The 22,432-nt window shown below is 39.6% G+C and overlaps 1 protein-coding gene across 1 annotated transcript in view; it reads left to right on the top strand.

The window, feature by feature from the left end:
- The window catches only part of LOC122806703 (polyamine-transporting ATPase 13A3-like), a gene marked incomplete in the record, with an annotated part of 1,429,840 nt that overhangs the window by 367,734 nt on the left and 1,039,674 nt on the right, over positions 1-22,432 (top strand). Inside the window, 1 exon segment of the mRNA XM_044077342.1 lies at positions 16,900-16,993. Within this exon segment, the coding sequence (XP_043933277.1) occupies positions 16,943-16,993 (51 nt within the window).

A 22,432-nucleotide genomic window follows, 5' to 3' on the forward strand; every position in this document is an offset into this window, starting at 1 on the left:
AAAGATGTGTCAAACATAGATATGCCTAACATTCTGGAGTATCTGGCGAAATTCATCATTCAGGCCTGTCCAAGTCATCAATCAAGATACATGCATCAGCTATTACAGCAGAATACAGCTTTGATCCACCTGTTTTTCGCACCCTTTGCTCAGGCAGTTCCTCAGAGGAATCAAGAATGTAAAACCTCCAAGGAAACCACCATTACCAGCTTGGGATTTGAACTTTGTGCTAGAAAAATTGACACTATCACCCTTTGAACCAGCAGCAACAGCAGACCTACAACACCTGTCATGGAAAACTGCTTTCCTACTGGCAATTACTTCAGCAAGGAGGGTTTCAGAACTACAGGCCTTAATGGCAGTGCAACCCTTCCTAATCTTCCACCAAGATAGAGTGTCCATGAGGACTAATCCTACATTTATGCCCAAGGTGGTATCCAGAGTGTCTTTAAACCAGGCAATCCACCTACCTACCTTCTTTCCCAACCCACAAAACAGAGGGAAAGAATACTGCATACCTTGGATGTACATAGACAGCTACGCTACTACTTGGACAGAACAAAAATAGCAGAAAGACTGACCAACTTTTGTAGCCTATGCAACAGGAAGGGAAGGAAAAGCTATTTCCAAACAGACAATCTCCAAATGGATAGGAAATTGCATACGATTCTGTTACTCCTTCCATGGAAAACCAATTCCACAGAACATAAGACCTCATTCTACAAGGGCAACAGCCACTACCACAGCCTTCTTACGAGGAGTGGCAACCAAAGACATTATTGAGGCGGCTACTTGGACCTCCGTGCATACATTTGCCAAGCATTATAATTTGCCTCTATATTCCAGATCCCGAGCAGGGTTTGCCACTGCTGTACTGCAAGGGATCCTAAACACACCATAATCTACTTTTATCCTCCTCCCTAGTTGGCTATGGTATTCTACCCAGTTGTTATGACTGCAGATGCATCCATGAAGGACATAGTACAGTTTTGTACCTACCATAAATGTAGATGTCCGAACTGGATAGCATCTGCAGTCAGGATTACCCTCCCTCCTTCCCCTCTGTGGTACTCCTAGGGTGTTTACCCTCCTAATAGCTAGCTGTTGGGGGGGAGTCTTTTATGGTGTATTTGTTTGTATATATGTACATACATGCTTATTGTTGTGTTTACCTCTATCTATTTGGAAACATTGGCATCTATCCAAATTTTAGCCTGCAAGAGGGCTTCTGGCATCTGGGGCAAGAAACACTGAGGAAAATGGCGTCGGCTGATGCTTTTATACCCGAAGACCAACAGAGATGACGTCGGGTGGAGTGCGACATCAGCGAAGCGGACCCGACTTTGGAATCCGGCCGACTGAAGGGCTGCCTGACGACAGGACAACCCAGTTGTTATGACTGCAGATGCTATCCAGTTCGGACATCTACATTTATGGTAGGTACAAAACTGTACTTTCTTCTGACACAACACAATTACAAAACTCTGCACTCCCGCCTGAAAACCTTGCAGCTGACAGCCTGGAGAATACCTCGACTACTCACCAGGATAAGCTATCCAAGACGGTGAAGGACATCATCATGGAAGCTCGCCGGCCTTCCACAAGAAAGGCATATGCAGCCAAATGGAAAAGATTTCACACTTGGAGCACGACAAAGGGCCTAGATGCGACAGTGATGAACTTGGCACATATCCTGGAATACTTGGCAGAAATGCTCCACAATGGCCTTTCTTACTCTTCCATAAAAATTCATGCTTCAGCAATTTCAGCAGAATACAATACTGATCCACCTGTCTTCTCTCATCCTCTCCTGAGGCAGTTTCTAAGTGGAATTAAAAACATCAATCCTCCAAGGAAACCACCAGTGCCTACATGGGACCTTAACTTCATGTTGGAAAAATTAACTCTACCCCCCTTTGAGCAAGCAGCATCTTCAGAACTACAGTTCCTGTATTGGAAGACTGCCTTCCTTCTGGCCATAACCTCAGCAAGAAGAGTATCTGAGTTGCAGGCCCTCATGGCAGTACAACCATTTCTTATTTTTCATCAGGACAGAGTCTCGCTGAGAACCAATCCTTCATTCATGCCAAAGGTGGTATCCAGGGTCTCACTGAACCAAGCTATTCACCTGCCTACCATCTTTCCAAATCCACAAAAGAAAGGAGAGAAACTTCTGCATACTCTGGACATTCACAGACAGTTGCGCTACTACTTGGACAGAACCAAGACTTACAGAAAATCTGACCAGCTATTTGTAGCATATGCTGCTGGTGTACAAGGAAAAGCAATTTCCAAACAGACAATTTCAAAATGGATAGGGAATTGCATTCGATTCTGTTACTCTTTTCATGGCAAGACTGTGCCAGCTAACATTAGACCTCATTCCACCAGAGCCACAGCCACCTCCACAGCCTTCTTAAGAGGGGTGGCTATCAAGGACATTCTAGAAGCTGCTACATGGAGCTCCATGCATACATTTTCCAAACATTATAACTTACCCTTATATTCCAGATCCAGAGCAGGTTTTGCTACGGCAGTCCTGCAGGGCATTTTAGCTACACCATCTTTTTCTTAGATCCTACCACCCCCAGTTTAGCTATGGTATTCTACCCATATGTAAGGACTGCAGATGCATCCTTGAAGGACATAGTACAGTTTTGTACCTACCATAAATGTAGATGTCCGATAAGTATGCATCTGCAGTCAGGTTTTCCCTCCCTCCTACCCCTCTGTGGTATTCCTTGAGTAGTTATCCCTCTTTCTAGCTAGCTGGGGTTATCTATTATGGTGTATTTGTTATATATATTACTGTGCATGTTTGGAATTTTTGCATCTCTCCAAATTTAGCCTTCATTAGAGGGCACCTGGCATCTGGGGCAAGAAAAACTGAGGAAGATGGCATCGGCTGACGCTTTTATACCCCAGGCGCTCTGACGTCGGGGAGAGGGTGACGTCAGCCGACGCCGGAGCCAGACTTTGGAATCCGGCCGACCGAAGGGCTTCCTGAGGCAGGACAACCCATATGTAAGGACTGCAGATGCATACCTATTGGACATCTACATTTATGGTAGGTACAAAACTGTACTTTTCTTGAGTTGGTGGGAGGGGAGCTGAGTGAGGGTGAGACATGAGTGGTGGTGTGAGTAGTAGTACAGTGGTAGTGGTTGAGTGGGGGAATGATGGAGCTTTGGTAGGATGTAAGATATGCAAGGAGAGTGCATGCGGTGAGCATAAGTAAGGTATGCTTGTACATGTTAGTTGAGGAGGTGTGATAGTAGTGGGAAGATGGAGGAAGTAGTGTTGGGTTAGCGCTGTGGTTGGCTACTGGAAAGATGGGAGGGGTTTGTGAGTGTAATAAAGTTGGGACCACTGGGGGCGGGAGGAAATAGGGGGCAGGGTGGGGAGCGAAGCGGGTAGAGACCCTGTTAGCTGCTCTTATGAGGGGCTGGAAACAATCCGGTAACAGAGTTAACTGATAAATGAACATATGATAGTGACAAGGGTGGTTGTAGTTGTAAAACTGGTGCCTGCCACAGGTAATATTTATTAACTTTGGGATTGTCTTAAGGTAATAAACAGAGAAGGGGGAGGGGAGAACAAGGGTGTGAGCAGGCAGTTCTTTGTACTACTGCTAATGAGCCAAAACAAAGACAAGTTTGTGTTTAAGAAGCAATCACAATTGACCAACGACTGCTCTGAAACTGTAAGTCATTTCTTAACCATTTCTCAGGTGGAAAAACAGGATAACCTTGTATCAGTAGGCTTCTGTGGTCTCAGTTTAAATTAACAAACACACAGTATTGATCAGTTATGGATACCATTTGCTAATAGAAGGGAATAAGAAAGAAAGTGGAAGATGAGTGTGTGTGTGGGGGCTGCTTACAAGCCAAAGCAGAGTGATCTCCAGGGGAAAATGAATATTGGCTTGAACAGGTAGAAACATACTCAAAGTTAACTTAAGCTGTTTTCAGACAGTTCAGACCCAGACTGAGCTTTTCGTATAAGAATGATAAAGGTGGTACCACAGTTGAATACTTAAGAGTGGTGTTAGGTCTGGAAAAAAAGAGTACAGAGATGAGTAAGCACTTTGAGATGGTAAAGATATATTAAAAATATTACAAAAAAAACAAACTGAGCAAATAGCTACTGCATATGCAGGAAAATGTCTTGAACCATTTACTAGTATATGCAGATACTGAGCCAATTGGAAAAACATCTGTTAGAAAAACCTCAAGACAGTTATGCAGTCACAGATAAAAATATAGCGAGCAGCACTCTGTCGAGGTTGTCTAATATGATTCTATCCACCAGTAACAGCACAATTATATAGAAATAATTAGACACCAGTATGAGCTGTCTACACACAACACAATTACATGAATAACATTAGTGAACAAGGTGCAGCTATGCAAACAGACCATACTATTATACTAAAAACAACTTGGTGCAGACAAAATGCTAGCATGGCATAGTAACTTCCAATAATAAAGCATAAATCATAATAGATGTCTAACACAATTCAACATAAATATATACAGTTGTAAAATGTCTAACACAATTCAACATAAATAGGCATTTACAGTTGTAAAACACTTACTGGAGAGACACTGAGCTTCTTCATGGGGCCTGTAGCGGAGTGGATTGTAGTTGTAAAAATGGTGCCTGCCACAGGTAATATTTATTAACTTTGGGATTGTCTTAAGGTAATAAACAGGGAAGGAATATATTTTGACTGGCATACTAAAGGTTGGGAGGAGGGCACTATAGCTATAGGTTGCCCTGATACTGAACTGTATGCCAAGTCTACTATTCTAAGTATAGTATCATTGTGGTTAAACTCTTGTCAAGTCTAATTGGAAATCCATTCATGAATGATTACTATACAAAAACGTATTATAAATCCTCATGTTTCATTTGGAATAAATCAATTGTACTGGATTTGAAAGGATTGCTGTTTTAAATTATAGGAAAATTCCAATCTCTATTCCGTTTATAGATTATATTATGAGTCCAATTATATAGTTAAAGACTTACTATTTCTATTCCCTATACCTAACACAACTAGCTGTTTAGAGACATTTAATACAGCAAAATGTTAGAATTTATAGAAACATTTTTAATATTCTGGCATAAATTTTTAAATGGGAATAAAGTATATACTGCAGATCTTCTCCTTGCAGATTATTGCTTAGAGAAAATATTTGATTAAATATTTAGAGTTGTAGAAAATTCCTAAGTGACAATATTAATATCTGTGGATTATCAAGAAAAGCATATTCCTAAAATTCTGGAATTTCTTTTTAGTATTGACAGTAAGCTATGTAAAATAAATATTGTCAACAATATATAAGATCTTAAGAGTAGAGTTCACAACTTTAGATTCATCCTTTTGGAATTATTCTTACAAAATTCAGTCCCATTTATTTTTGATTACTAATTCTAAAATCTAGTGGGAAAAGTACATCTTCCCCTTATTGGAAAATTTCTTCAGGAAGTAATTTATAAAACTGAGAAAATCAATTGATGGAGATGTAATTATGTTCCTGTCACAGACTGGATTCATATGATACTGGAATGCAAATTGGTTTCATCTTTCTGGACTAAGTTTAGAGACTTTTCTCATGCATTGTGGACTGATAAATGTATTATAACTAATTTATTGATTTGGTTTAATGCTTCAATTCCAGACTGTACTAGATCACCAAGTGTGGTGCAGCGGTAGCGTTGTCGCCTCACAGCAAGTGGTTCTCCCATTCGATTCTCGGCTGGAGTGCCTTCTGTGTGGAATCTGCATGTCTTCCCCACAGTTGAGTGGCATTCGAAAGACATGGGTGAATGGGCGTGCCTTCGTTGAAGGTTGGGCGTCGAGCTGGCACCTCAGCACCGTAAAAATCTACTGCTAATCATTAGCGGACCGGAGTTCCGCTGTGGCAACCCCTAACCGGGAAAAGCTGAAAGAAGAAGAAGAAGAAGAACAACTAGATCACAAGTGACTCTCCTTTGGTCCATGTTAGCCATAGCAAGGAAAGTAATTATGAAAAACTGGAAATTTAAAACTGTTTTACCTTTCACTGAAGTCATCTATTTGGCTAAAGATGTTTGTAGGAAAGAACTGTTAACATTAAAAATGAAAATAAGTACTAATGGCTTGGTTTTATTATACCAGATTTTGTTGTGGACTTTAGTTTTCTTTTGTTAATTCTGTTTCTGTCTTTTTCTTTTTTTTTTTTTTTGAATTTGTGTTATATAAAAAAAAGAAACAACCTTCCTAGCAGTCTGCCCCACTATATTTTTCTGCCTTCTCAGGAAATGGTAAAGCTTGTTATTTACTTTCCCTGTAGATTTATAGTTCATGCTGTCTTTGTTAATGCTCAAAGATTTGATCTTGGGACATGCATCTCTTTGAAAGGTAGTGCTTTTGCACTATTCTTTGTTTTTTGTAGCAGCTTGTGTTGGCACATCATTGTTACTAAAACTCACACATTAGATGTTTGGGTCTAGGGCTGTTGGAGAATGCTTTACAGAATGAAAGGTTTCTCCATGAAGTGAAACCTATGAAGACCAAGTGAAAGGTAAATTAAATTTTAGTAAGTGTTCTTGGAAGAGATGTGGATGTGGTAGTGGGTTATACAAAGTAAAACGCAGAAAAAGTGCGGTGGCCCATTTGGTTCACCTCTCTGGCCCCTTCCTTTTTTGTATGGGTCCTTACTGATGTAACTCGCATCCCTAGACACTGCTTAAGACACCTTGTGTGTAGCCTTCACCCAGAGAGTAGCCGTATATGTTTTCATTAGTATGGTGAGAACATAGCCTTTAAGCGTTGTCAGCATAGTAAGCAAAATAGCAATGGTATGAGGTGTGCAGTACAAATGAGCACAAAGTGTGGGTGAAGTAAATAAAATCTGCAGTGGTATTGGAGAGCACCTCTGGCTTACATTATTTTTCTTCAGATTATTTGTTAAGATTTCTGCATTGCCGCCTACTTTTTGGCATTTTCCAGTTTGCTAAACTTGATATCTGTATTAGGAACTGTATTTAGAACACATCTAGAGCCTGTTTACTGAATTTCCTGTGTTGCACTTATTTTAAAATTGTTTTTTTCTTAAAACTTGCATTTTACCTGTCTTCTGGCCTAGCACTCAAGTGTGGGGTCATTTATTGCACTGTTCTAACTTGTTGCTACTTGTGTATCTCTGCTATCTTTAAACAAAAAAAAAATCTTGCTTTTTTCCCACTTTCTGAAATTTAAAAAAAAAATTCAGTTACAGATTTGCTGTTCTGAACTGTTTGTAAGTTTCTTGGAGGCCATTGCTTGCTTGGGCTAAAGGGAAGTCTCTGTGTTCATCAGTGGCAGTGGTAAACACTGAACAGCCTGCCTGCCACTGTGGGAGTGGTTACTGCCTAGAAACTGTAGTTTTATTGGCCATTTTGGGTCAGTTCCAAACTCCTTGATCCCCCTCTCTTAAAACCCTCTTTTGCGCGTTTTTGCGCATAGCGCAGCGCCGCTTAATCAGGTTTAAACTATTCCCGGCACCACAAAGTCTGCTCTTCATTTTTTCCCTTAGAACTATTCCAAATCTCAAAGTAAGCACTCTATTTTCTTCTAGGATAAGTGTCTCTTATAAGTAAGCACTAATAAACTAAAGCACTATACCCTCTTATACTCCCTTTAAGTACTTGGCTCCCTATTGGTCCTTTTTGATCAAGTCAGAAAGTAATTCCTTATACTATTCTGGCATGTCCAAAAGTCAGTTTCAGGTTTACTCTCCAGTCCACCTGGTGAATATGGGAATCTTGAGGCAATGTTACAACTGCTTTATGTACACAGACCACCCTCTCCTCTTCCCAACAAGCTGAAATATATGTGAGAGATGCAACTATATAGCCAAACTGGAGGCTGAGCTCTCTCAACATAATACTGGCACGGTCAGTCTGGTGGATAAGGTAATCACACACACCACAAATCCAGTCTCACATAGACCTATCGCAACAGCAAACCAAACACATAAACACACAAAACATACGCGGAGGCTCTAAATAAAAATCTGCCCAAGCAACAGAGGCCTCCAAAGCAGATATCCAAGCAACTGCTACCCCACAACAATACCCACATATCACATAGTTCCCAAAGTCAGTGTGCCACACAGTCACAGCCCTTAAGGCTAAACAACACACCTAATACACTTGTAATAGGTGAATCTATTGTCAGACACACTGACGTCCCTCTCAGCAGGCTGAACAAGGAGAAGGTCACTGTAAGCTGCCTGTCGGGTGCCAGGATCCGCCACATAACACAAGCACTCAGGTCACTCCAAAGCAAGTACAAATATGACTCTGTCATTGTCCATGCTGGTGTGAATGACCTGAGACGTACCTCCCTGGATTACATGAAAAGAGACATAGAGGAGCTCTCTGATCATGTGGCCCAGGCCGGTATGACCCTGACCTTGAGTAGCATCTTACCCTCACCAGGAATGATACCACAGTATAAAGACAAAATGATAAATTTCAACAATTGGCTAAAGTATTGGTGTCACTCAAAGGGGATCCAGTATCTGTCAGCCTGGGATGACATGCTTGACAAGCCACATTGCTTTGCTAGGGACGGCTTGCACCTGTCACACCTGGGTTTTCGAATACTGGCCAAGGCTCTTGCCACCCCCATAGTGCCTTTTTTAGGCAAGGCTCAAAAGACAAACCCACCTGCTTAGACAACACAAGGAAAAAGAAACTAAGGGTAATGCTGCTCAACGCCAGAAGTCTAAACCTCAGGATGCACGCACTCGAGGCTCTCCTCAGTATGGAGAATATCGATATATGTGCAGTAACAGAAACCTGGTTCAAGGCTACCGAGAGCACCCCAGCACTACCAGGCTATACCTCATACCATGCTTTTCGGCCCCAAAACTCGGACTGAACCACAAGAGGAGGGGGAGTATCCATATTCATCAAAGATACCCATACCTCCAGGCTAGTGGCACTGCACGAAGCATCTGAGACCATCCATGTGCAACTAACAGTGGGCAAAACTGCCTTCCAGTTTGTAGCCTGTTACAGACCACCCTCCCAAACTCAGGAACCCCACTCTACTTTCCTGAAGACATTGGAGAATATGAAGGTCTCTCCAAATACCATTATATTGGGTGACTTTAACTACCCAAACATAGACTGGGAGCACTACTCAAGCCCCAACACCGTAGCCCAACGGTTCCTAGAATTTATAAACTCAAATGCTATGGAACAACTGGTCACCACTCCCACAAGAGGGGAAAACATATTGGACCTGATCATCACCAACATGGGGACTCTTAAGTTCCATAAGCTGAACACGTAGATAGAACATAATCTCACTAAAAATAACAGTGGTCACAGAAACACAAAACTTTAATGAAGCTTTCGGGCTCTCAACCCTTCATCAGCATAATACATTATACAATTTACATCATTTAAAAAGAGGAACAATTAAAATCACATGATCAGACCAGCCAGTAAATTAAAAGAAACATTAAAAGGGGAATGCTTAAACTTCTCATTAAAATATATATATATATATATATATATATATATATATATATATATATATATATATATATGTATATAAAATGTTTAGAATTAGATAAGCTCTGGTTAAACTAAATATTATAAATTATTAATTTGTCACTTAACTAATACAGGTTTTATACTAGTGGTGTTATTTAGTCCTGGTGAGATGTCAGCCTGTAGTCTTATTATCCATTCTAGTTCTCTGAGTTCTACGAGGTTATTTACATCACCCCCCCTCATACCCACTTGTATTACATCTATACATCTAAATCTAAAAGTGTGTGTATTAAACTCATGTATATGTTTATATAAAGCATTAGTTTGTATTTGTCTATTTATCTCGGATCTATGCTCAATTATACGATCTTTAAGCCTACGTATAGTCTTCCCTACATAAAATGTTTGACATTGCGTACAGGTGGCAAGATAAATTAGTTTCATAGTATTACAGTTAGCATTAACACGAAAATAAAATTTCTTATGTGATATGGGGTGTTTGAACATACTATCTGCTTCCAAAATATCAGCACAACAAGTACAATTATGGCATTTATATGTCCCTGTCCTACTATGTATAGCATTTTGTTCCATGTCAAAAATCCTTGTAACATAACATATTTTTTAGAGACTGATTATTCCTGTAAGCAAAGCTAGGCTTAGATCCTACTATAGCACTTAATTCTGGCATGGCCATTAGAATTGGCCAACTTTTCTGTATTATACTACTTATTTGGTTGGAATAACCTGAGTATGTAGTTATATATCTTAACACACTTTCTTTCTTTTTAGTAGATGTTGAGTAACTATAGCTAACATCCACCTTCTCATCTATAAATATGGGTTTATAATCAGTTTTCCTGCCCTCTGTTATCATTTCAATGTTCTTCTGTATGATATTTTCAGGGTATCCACTTCTCAGAAATTCTGCTTTCATTATTGCTATCTCTTCCAAGTATACCTGTTCTTCCGTTGTCAATCTACTTACTCTGATAAGTTGTGACTTTTAAATACATGTGGGGGGTGCATACTAGTACTATCCAAGTATCTTATTGTGTGCACATCTTTTTTATGTACCATAGTTTGTATTGCATCATTCTTTTTGTATAATTTTACATCCAAAAATATAATCTCATCTGGTGAAGAACACATTTTAAATTTGAAAAAGTCAGTAGTATTGTTAATATATGTAATGAACAAAAGAAGGTCATCCATCGTACCATCCCATATAAAGAAACAATCATCTACAAATCTAGCATAGCTTTTCACATGTGTATTCATTGCATGTTTATTGCTTAGAATATATTCCTTCTCCCACTGAAAAAGTACTAAATTCGCAAAAGTATTTGCAACAGAAGTGCCCATGGCAACTCCTGTTAATTGTTTATATGGGGTACCATCAAAAATAAATATATTATTAGTTAATACTAAATGAAGAAGAGAACATATATTTTCCACATCTCGAGGTTGTTTAGTTGTATTAGATAGTAATAGCCTTCTAATTGCCTCTATTCCATAGTCAATGGGAATAACCGTAAATAATGATTCTATATCTAAAGTTACAAAAACATAGTCATAGGAAACAGTTGTATACCATAACTTAAGCTTTCTCAAAAAATGTGAGCTATCTTTTACTATGCTTCCACATTTAGGTAATAATTCAGATAATACAGTCTGTAAATATTTAGATATGGTCTCAGTTATCCAACCTTTACCTGAGACAGTAGGTCTCAGGGGTGGTTCTTCCAAAGACTTATGTATCTTTGGAATCCCATATATTTGGGGAATCTTAGGGCATGGAGTGGAAAAATAATTAAATATGTCAATTGAAATATCATTATTTAACTGCATATCATAGATAGCCATATTCACTTGTGTTATGCAGTTTTTCACATCAAGAAATGTCACCTTTTTAAAAGTGCTGGTATCCGATAAAAAAGCAGAGAACTTATTCATATAATAGGTTCTGTCCATTAGGACTACCGCCCCACCCTTGTCTGCTTGTTTTATAATTATGTCCTTCTCTTTCTTCAGATATTTAAGGGCCTGATATTCTTTAAAAGAAAGATTATAATTCCTTTCAATTGTGTTACATTTACAGAACAAAGATCTTAGTTCTAGTTCAACAATATTTGAAAATGCTAGAATAACTGGAGATAGCTGGGGTATAAATAGACTCAACTTTTTACAACCACAGTTACTTTCAGCTGAATTCTTAAAAATTAGTTTTAACATCAAGCTTCTAGCAAAAAGTTTTAAGTCTATAATAGCCCTTACCACATTGTCCATAGCAAAGGGAATGAATTTCAAACCTTTGCTTAGTATTGTTAGCTGTTCATTTGAAAAAGTGTTTTGTGTTAAATTTAATGTACCTTGTTTTATTATTGGCTTCTCGTTTATCTATGTGGCGTTTTGTTGCTTTTTCTCTGACTGCTGCACTTCCTTTTCGCCCCTTGGATATGAGGTGAATCTCCTGCTACAGTTATCGGGTTGCTTTCCGTATGTGTTTTTTTCACCGGAACCCTTTCTGGTTGTTGTAGTCGAAAGGGTAAAAAAGCAGAAATATCTGTCTGCCTCTTTTCTTTTGGTTCTCGCTGATGTTCTGACGTCGTTGGTGTTTTCGGTACATCCAGGGTCACATTTTCAACTGTCGAAGTTAATAAAACTTCCACATTAGTTTCTACTGGTCGTCTATGGACTTCTTTTCCATTAGCTTTTTCGATATTAGCTTTTTCAGCTCCATGTTGATGAGGCGTTACTTGCGTAACGCTTAGCATACGTCCTCGATTGGCCGGATCATCATTTGATGTGCCTGGTAGAACGAACTCATCCAATCGATCTAGCAATCTAGTTGTGTCCATAGGAGGTGAAATACGTTGAGATTGTTGCTTATATTTGGCGGGTTTAGCCAGATATTTGAAATCAGTTCTCGGCCAAGAAAATATGTGCCCGTTTTTGTAATCTTCGATATCTCGTTGGAGTTTGCGTTTCTTTTTTAACTCCAACCTATTGTCAAGTAGCTGCATTCTTTCAATAAACGCTTGGTAGATATTGTGTGAGGTATCATTTTTAAGCAGTAATGAGACATCTTTATCATTTTGTTCTATCTCTTGCAATAAAGTTTTCTCAGTGTCTTCAAAGTAATTGTTCATAAGTTTCATGTAGCTTGCACTCAGTTCTAAATTGAGCTGCTGCCACTTAACAAGAAGTTCCTCATAGGTGTTACCATATGAGGGCATTTTAAGTACACGCAGTCCTCTAGGTACTATGCCTAGTTCAAGATAGGCTAAGAAGCTAAGCCTCTGCCATTGCAGCTGCTTATAACTACTGACCTTTTTTTCCAGTGTATTAATTAAGGTGGTTAAATTTGTTGTATCTTCAGCTATCAAGGTCTTTTGAGAATTATTGTTAGATAGCTGATCCTGTAGTAGCGGATTGTTCACTTTGGTAAGAAGTCTTTTAATGGATAAAGCCATTATGCAAGATTTAAGATAGAAAAAAGACAAAACGGCTGGTTAGATCTCCTCTTATAGCGTTATCTGTAGCACTAAGTAAGTGGATAAAATAAGCTGAACACGTAGATAGAACAGAATCTCACTAAAAATAACAGTGGTCACAGAAACACAAAACTTTAATGAAGCTTTCGGGCTCTCAACCCTTCATCAGCATAATACATTATACAATTTACATCATTTAAATAGAGGAACAATTAAAATCACATGATCAGACCAGCCAATAAATTAAAAGAAACATTAAAAGGGGAATGCTTAAACTTCTCATTAAAAAATATATATATATATGTATATAAAATGTTTAGAATTATATAAGCTCTGGTTAAACTAAATATTATAAATTATTCATTTGTCGCTTAACTAATACAGGTTTTATACTAGTGGTGTTATTTAGTCCTGGTGAGATGTCAGCCTGTAGTCTTATTATCCATTCTAGTTCTCTGAGTTCTACGAGGTTATTTACATCACCCCCCCTCATACCCACTTGTATTACATCTATACATCTAAATCTAAAAGTGTGTGTATTAAACTCATGTATATGTTTATATAAAGCATTAGTTTGTATTTGTCTATTTATCTCGGATCTTTGCTCAATTATACGATCTTTAAGCCTACGTATAGTCTTCCCTACATAAAATGCTTGACATTGCGTACAGGTGGCAAGGTAAATTAGTTTCATAGTATTACAGTTAGCATTAACACGAAAATAAAATTTCTTATGTGATATGGGGTGTCTGAACATACTATCTGCTTCCAAACTCAAATGCTATGGAACAACTGGTCACCACTCCCACAAGAGAGGAAAACATATTGGACCTGATCATCACCAACATGGGGACTCTATGTTCCATACCAGAGGTATACCCCTCATGGGTAAGATCTGACCATAAATTAATCACTATGGACATCCATATCCCGTCCCCACCCCCAGCAAAGGAAACCACTGTCAACAACTTCTCAAAAGCAAACTTCCCACTTCTCAAAACCGAGATGGAATCCTTCAAAGCCTCAGGGCCAGTGGAAAATACGGCCCAAACCGCAGAATCCTTTACAAACGCATTCTATGGATACCTACAGGAATGCATGGATCGTGCTATCCCAAATAAAACCAAGACACACTCCTCCAAAGGCAGGAGAGACCTATCTGGTGGACCCCAGCCATAAATAAGCTGTACAACAGAAGGAGGAAGCTACTACATGATAGAGCAAAATCCCTGAAAGGGAAAGCAACTCTGATCAGTACTAGCAAGAAACTACGATCCCTAATGAAATCATCTAAGGCTAGCTTCGAATGAAAAATTGCACAAGACGCTAAAGATAATCACAAGGCTTTCTTTAGTTATGTCAGAAACCTGGGTGGAAACTCCCAGATATGCTCTGCGTTAGTGCAAAATAGCAAAAAATACACTGAACCCGCAGACATTGCCAACATCCTGACAGACAGGTTCAGTGCAAACTCCCCCCCCCTCCCCCCCAAATGAGCAAATGACTATCCCAACAGAGTGTAGCCTCCCTGACATCACAGATGCACAGGTGAGAGCTGCCCTCTCCAAAGCAAAAAACACAGCATCAATGGAACCGGATGGTGTCCCGGGCTGCGTTTTACATGAGCTCCAAGAAGAACTGAACCCTCACTTAAAATCACTGTTCAGTCTCAGCCTTACAACAGGATATGTACCCAAAGAATGGCGTATAGCAACAGTGGTCCCACTCCATAAAGGTAGTGCCACAATGCCACAACGGACCCCGGAAACTATCTCCCTATAAGCCTAACTAGCCTGGTCTGCAAAGCTATGGAGTGTATCATCATGGAACTCATAAACAAAGACATTGGGAACCTCCAAACACTGGATCCTACCCAATTTGGCTTTAAGGGCAGATCTTGCCTCTTGAACCTGGTCAATTTCTTTGAAAGAGTTACCAAGGCCATAGAAGAAGGGAAGGTAGTCCACACAGCCTACCTTGACCTTGCAAAAGCCTTCGACACAATACCCCACTCGGGCATCATAAATAAGCTTACCAGCTTAAATATCAACCCCTATGTCACAAGATGGGTTGCAAACTGGCTTAGGGATAGAACCCACATGGTCAGAATTGCAGGTGCCATGTCAGACTCTAAACCAGTTACAAGTAGCGTCCCACAAGGCTCAGTCCTGGGACCTCTCTTGTTCGGTATATATTTCTCTGAGGTACAGGCTAACACAGGAGGACTATGGCTGACAAAGTTTGCAGATGACTGCAAACTGGGGGCCATAATCGACTCGCCGGCTGACACAAGCATCCTCCGAAAAGGTCTCACAGAGACGGATAACTGGTGCCAGAGCCATGGCCTAAAGCTAAATGCAAAAAAGTGCATAGTCATCCCCTTTGGGAAAAACAAAGTGCCCACAAATTACCACATAGGTGGTAATCCATTAAGTACGGAAGAAGTAATTAGGGATTTGGGGACCCAAGCAGATTGCAATCTCTCCTTTGACAATCACATTGCCAAAGTGGTTAGAAAGACATTCTATATAGCCCACCTTATCACGAAGGGGTTCACATCTAGATTAAGAGAGGTCATTGTTCTCCTCTACTCATCAAGCCCATAATTGAATACAATGCCCCATTTGGGATGTACCTTACCCGACCATTGCTACAACTAGAAAGACACCAAAAGTACCTCACCAAGAAGATCAAGGGACTCAAACAGATGCCCTACGCAGTTAGGCTAAAGAAACTCCAGCTCTACTCAGTTGCTTACCGCCTACTCAGAGGCGATCTGTGTCTGACATATAAAGCCATGTCCAACCCAGAATTAATGGACATGCTCCACCTCAAGAAATCCAAATCCATCAGAACTACACGCTCCAGTGACTTAAACCTCAGTACAGAAATAAATAGAACATGCTGGAGGGACAGATTCATATCGCAGAGGCTCCCCTCACTCTGGAGCAAAATCCCAATCCATGTCAGACAGATCCCCTGAATGATCCTCTTCAAGAAGAATCTTGATGTTTGGATGGGAGATCGTAAATTTACCCCTGGGATCTTTTCTGTGTCACTGCTAGACAGAGGCACTGTAAACTAACCTTAAATGGGCTATCTTCTGTGACCTATTATACAGAGGCACAGGGTGGCGAAAGCCAAACACACTCCAGCTAGGCTTGTAAATGCCCTAGGGTAGATAGCCTAGTATCAACCTATGAACCTATATGCAAGTCAGATGCCTGTTTCCTGGTTGGCTTATGACTCTGTTGTCCTCCAGTGCTTTAAGTACCACTACCAGATATTAAAATAAATCTATAGGTATTTAGTGTATGACCTCATACTTCCTATTTTCCATAACAAAACTACACACTGCTTTTATTTCCAATAAATATATAAAGACATATATAAACATTTCAGTAAATGAATGTAATTTATACTCCCATTACTTTGTGCTTTAATACTTTTCAGTTTGTATACATTGCAGTTGTTTCTGTTGATTGTACAGGGCTTGATTCCACCTCCATTTGTGTACTGTGTGATTTTGTGCAAGTCAAGTAATCAGGCAGTGCTCCTGGACTGCCCTGAAAAGAGACATTTCTGTCCATTTGCCTTACCTGGTTAAGAAATGAATAGATAAAAATTATTCATCTTTGCTCAGTAATTTAAAGTCTCTCTGACTATAAGATAAACCTTGAATACTTGGCTCCCTTTTCAGCTTCTTATGGATGACCGTCTGATATTCATAGCAGCCTATAAAGCTGTGCTCAGCTTAGAGTTGCCATACATTGCTGTATAGTTATCCGTTTTTATTTAGCTATCGTTGTGGTCACCAGCTCTCGCTGAGTGTGAATCTTCATATTGTTGTTTTATGTTTCAGAGCAGTGGAAGTGGAGTAGGAGTGTGGTACACAGGAAGGAGAAATGGAGAGATCGGAGAAGAAATTAATCAACTGTGGAGAGGACGATGAGATGGTGAGTCAAAAAGAATGCTTACAGTTTATGCTTGTTCATACATGTTCTGTTGTCTTGGGACTGAAAGTTGGAGGGTTATAGAGCTCCTTACATACTTTGCATCCTTTATTAGTGTCTCTGTAGAGGTGCAGACTAGTGTATGCTGTAGCTTTTGCTGTGATAGTATAAAATTGAATAGTATACTACCCCCACAGTTCATGACCTTTCTTCAGGGAGTATGCTTTCTGCTGTAAAACTAATGGATATTTTATTCGCATATACCTTTCCCAAGCTTTCAGAGGGCTCCCTTCACTTGGCTGAGGCTGGCCTCCATCTTGTGCTAAAGCAGTATGGCAGTTATCAGTTGCATGTTGCAATACTAATTTTATATTTTCATTTTTTGAAGCTTCAAAATCATTTATGACTTCAGTGTGTTTTTCCTTTAGAGTAACTTTAATGGTTGTTTTTACTTACTTTTGGAGTTAGTAAAGTGTTATGAATGTTTCAGTTGTAAAAATGGCAATTTACATGGTTTGTTCATTATCCATTTAACCTTGACAGCAAAAATGTTAATAACTGCGTTTGTATTAGACTTGCATTTTATCTTGGAGGGACGTGTTTCTTACTGTTAGGACACTTTGCAGGGTTTAATAAGACAACAAGATTTAAGTTAAAGACCTTAAAGCATACATTCAGAGAAAGTTTAAAAAGTTGGAAAAATGGAGAAGGTAAAAAAAGAAAGATGGTAAACAGTCTGGTGAAGAAGTTGTATGCTTGATGTGTTTCCCAGCAGAGAGAAAGAAAGTCTGTCCTTAAAAACAGAAGAATCTCAGAAGCCTTTGACATCACAACCCTTTGGCTATCAACACTCCGCAGAAGCCTTTGACATTATGGAAGGATCAGGACAGGAACATAAGCCACAGAGACAACCATAACAGACAGAGAATTCTACAGGATGAATTACAGGACTACCAGGGCAGCCAGGACCACAGACAATCCAGCTACCAGGAGCAGCAGCACTATCACAGAGACCAGTTTCTTCAGGAAGAACAGTATCGACACCACAGACACCAACCACCACACCAGTACCAGAACGACGACCACCACCAGTGCCCCAAAGCTTGTCCCTCTTATGAGGTTCCCCTCTACCACAGCCACAGCGAGGAATACTACTACAACCCACCGAGATTCCCGAAAGCAGAGGAGGAATTCCAGAGGTCTCATACTCTATCCACGAACCCCCAGGGAGACAGGAGAACCAAACCGTAGTCAGGGTTTAGGGAAATACAACCCAGGTCCCAGGCTCAGATGGAGGGAACCAGCCAGAATAACCGGTACAATAACAGGTGCTCCACTTATCTGGAACCACTATGTTAAAGCACTGACTGAAGATGAAAAAAGTGTGTTGTCCAAAGGACTTACTTTTGTACCAAGCTGCAGGAGTGAGGTTGCTCAGGTAATGAGGGACCTTTAAAATGTTTGTGAGGAAGCTCAACGTAAGGGTACAGTTTCATGGCAAAAGTAATGAAATTGAAAATAAGCCTATTGATGAAACTAAAAAGGCCTAGCAGCTATTGTCCACCACTACATCAAACATTAGCTGCTTTTGAAGTGAAATGTGAGATGGATATCACAAAACTCCTTAAAAAACCTCCTAAGAAAAAACTTTATATCTTAACACAGGGAGAAAGAAAAGCATTGATTGAGCTAGGCAATGATAAAGCCAGGTGTGTAATGAAGGCAGACGAGAGGAGGTATACTTGTGACTGATACCACTAGCTACAACCAAACGATGGAGAACGTGCTGGAGGATAACAGACTTTGAGTTATTTACCATGGATGACATAAAAAGAGAATGTGATTTATGTAACACTAATCTCACCACATTATAGGAAGAAAAATCTGTTACTGACCATCTTTATGATTATTTATGGAGCCCATGCCCAAGTTTACTTACTTTTTTGGAATACCAAAGCCACACAAGAACAGAGAAGACCCACCTTATAGACCGGTGGTAGCAAGTGGATGTTCCCTTACTGAAGCCACAGCCATTTATCTTGATTACTTGCTGAAACCTTTAGCAGAAAAGAATAAGTCCTACATAAGAGATTCAATGGATTTTTCGAGGAAAATAAAAAAAAACATTACAGTGGAAGCTGGCAGTATTTTATTAACTATTGATGTGGAATCCTTGTACATAGTGCTCCCTCACAATTACTGTATAATAGAAGCTATGGAGTCTTTTAAGAAACATAATCAAGGTACACAGGCACAACTGCAAAAGTTAAGCAAGCTCATTAATCTTGTACTGGACTTCAATTTATTTACTTTCAATGGAAAACACTACAAACAAAAAACTGGTATAGCAGTGGGGGCTGCCATGGCTCCCAGCATAGCTAACATAGCCCTGGGCAAGTGGGAGGAGGACTTTGTTTTAAACAACACAGACTACATGCAGCATATCACATGCTATTTATGTTTTATTGATGACATCTTTATTGTGTGGGAAGATGACACCTTGCAGCTTGGAGATTGTATTACTTATATCAGTCAAACAACCCCCTTCCTGAAGTTTACCTCTTCCCGTAATTATACTTCAGCCACTTTCTTAGATATGCAGATTTCCAAGGACACCAACAATAACAGAATCACCACTGATCTATTCAGAAAACCGAGGGTTAACTTATTACTCCACAGTAAAAGTCTACATCCTACAAAAACCAAGTATAATATAGTGAAGTCCCAAGGCTATAGATTAGCTAGAATTACCACAGAGATGGAGCCATTTTTGAGAAACCTGAACAACTTAGAGAATGATCTTCTAGTGAGAGGCTATGAAAGTCAGATGTTAAAAAACATCCTTGAACCCATTATAGAACTGAAAAGGACTGAAGGCACCATCACTCAACCTTCCCAGTAGGAAAATGTTAAGAAATTCCACAGAGAATAAATGCAAACATATCTGCATCCTGACATACACTTTGTATTATCACAGAAAACTGGGACATTGTCATAGGAAACCCTTTTCTGATTAACATCTTAGGTGAGGCCCCATCCTTTGTTTATAGGAAGGCCAGGAACATTAGACGTTTTGTTGAATTTAAACCTAGATCATATGAGAGAAACACTAAAAGATGTGAAACTGATTGTATGTTTTGTATATTTATACAGCAAGGTGATGATTTTCATTAAATAAGAGCAATAAAAACTATTAAGACCAGTGCAGGGGGTGACTGTAACACTACAAAAGTAATTTACAGGTCACAGTGCAATGAATGTGACACATTCTATGTGGGCAAGACTGTAAATAAAGTCAAGCGTAGGATTTCATGTCATCTGTCAGAAAGCTGCTCTGGATGTAAAAATATCCATCCAGACACCTTTCTCTTCATAAAAGACACACAAGTTTTATGTTCCAGATCCTGGATCGCATAGACATGGGTGATCTTGATGGAGACATCCCGAATATTCTGGAGAAACATGAACTCATGTGGCAATTAAAGCGGAGCTCTTTTAGGAAGCCTGGACTAAACACTACTGTTCAATTAAAAGTGCACTGGAACTTAGAAAATTGCCACATTGTTTACACAACTTATTTTATTTTATTTTATTTTACCAGTTGGTTTTAAATACCATTTTAAATCAGTTGTAACTTAAATGTATATTTTGTTTCCATCATCATACATTTTTTTATTTTTTCTTTTTTTTTTTTCTTTTTCTGGTTCTCTTTTTTCCACTTTATTCAAAACGATGTGCAATAACAATACTAACTAATACAGTTATATATATTTTTATAGATAGTTTTTAGGGTTCTTGTACACAGACCTGAAGAAGTCTAGAAGGACGAAAGTGATCTTTAACTATAGGTTATGAAAATAGAATATGATTTGTACAATTGATTTTTTACATGCAAAGTGTATATGTATATATTTATATGTATTTTTGATTGCCAAATGGACTAAGGTTGATATATTTCCAGCCATGTTGTATATTGTCATGGATAAAATCACAGACTTAATAATCTACTTAATAATCTGGTTAAATAAGCGGCACCATATTATAAATTTTATTTAAAGTACATAAGGATTATATTATTATGACAGCTACTAAGTAGGGCCGGACCAGCTCGAATGTCACACTGATTTATTTATTTACATTTGTTGACTGGGAGTGTCTGAATGGATGTAGGTCCATTTTCAGCAGAGGCCCGGGGAGAAAAGCTCCACAGTTAAAAATATACAGACAATAGTTACATTGGATTTACATGGGTTGCCGCGGTGGTGCAGCGGTTAGCGTTGCCGCCTCACAGCAAGAGGTTCCCTGGCTCGATCCACGGCAGGGGTGCCTTTTGTGCATTGTCTGCATGTCCTCCCTGTGGTCGTGTGGGTTTCCTCCGGGTGCTCAGGTTTCCTTTCACATTCCAAAGACATGCTGTAGGTGGACTGGACACTCTAAATTGGCCCTAGGTGTGAGTGTGTGCGTGTGCGTGCCTTCTGTGGAAGGTTGGGCGCCAGGCTGGCAACTCGACACCGTAAAACTCCACTGCCAATCATGAGCGGATAGGTGATCTGCTGTGGCGACCCCTAACTGGGAAAAGCCGAAAGAAGAAGTTACAATGGATTTACATAGCAGTTAACAATTTGATCAACATAGCAATTAACAATTACAAACAGTTACAGATGAAAAGCATAGTACATCAGTAGACAACTAGAATCTTTATCATCTGCGAAGTACATAACAGACATTAACAATTGTTACATTAAGAAGTTCCTGCTGTATAACAAGTAGTTAGGCTTATGAGCATCCGAGCTTGCTATAATCAAGGTAGTTAGTGGGGTGGAAAGAAAGGTAGTGGGTGGATGGGTTGGGTGATATTAGAGGGGGAGTTGCAAGGGCATAGCCAGCATGTTTTTAGGTGTGCTTTTAGTAAAGCTTTGAAGTGGGTGCATGATGGTATGGAGGTAATTGTGGGTGGGAGGGAGTTCCATAATTTGGCTGTGGCGCAAGAGAATAGTGTTTCTCTAGCAGTTATTGGCTTTAGTGACCTGTAAGTGATTTTTGCTGCTGGATCTTAGTGGTCTGGCGGTACGATAGGGTTGGAGTAGACTCTGGAGGGATGGGACTCTTAGTGGATGGTTTACTAGTTTGTGGGCGAGTGTGAGTTGATACCATTGAAGGAGGTGAGAGAGTTCAAGCCAGCCCAGTTCAGCAAGTGAGACACAGTGGTTTCCTACAGTAGGATGCCCCTGTGGCGAATTTGTCAATTTTGTTGTAGCAGGTCTCTAGCTTGTTTAGATCGCATTGCCTTAGATTGGTATATATTGTAGAGGCATAAAGTAGGGTGGAGATAAGATGGGAATTTGCTACTGAAATCTTTGCTGCTTTGGTGAGAAGTTGTTTATTTTGTATAACGCTCCTAGTTTTTGTGGTCTTTTTTATGGTCATGGATATGTGAATGTC

This window comes from Protopterus annectens, chromosome 7.part0 (assembly GCF_019279795.1).
Source record: "Protopterus annectens isolate FY-2018-M chromosome 7.part0, PAN1.0, whole genome shotgun sequence".
Lineage (NCBI taxonomy): Eukaryota > Metazoa > Chordata > Ceratodontiformes > Protopteridae > Protopterus > Protopterus annectens.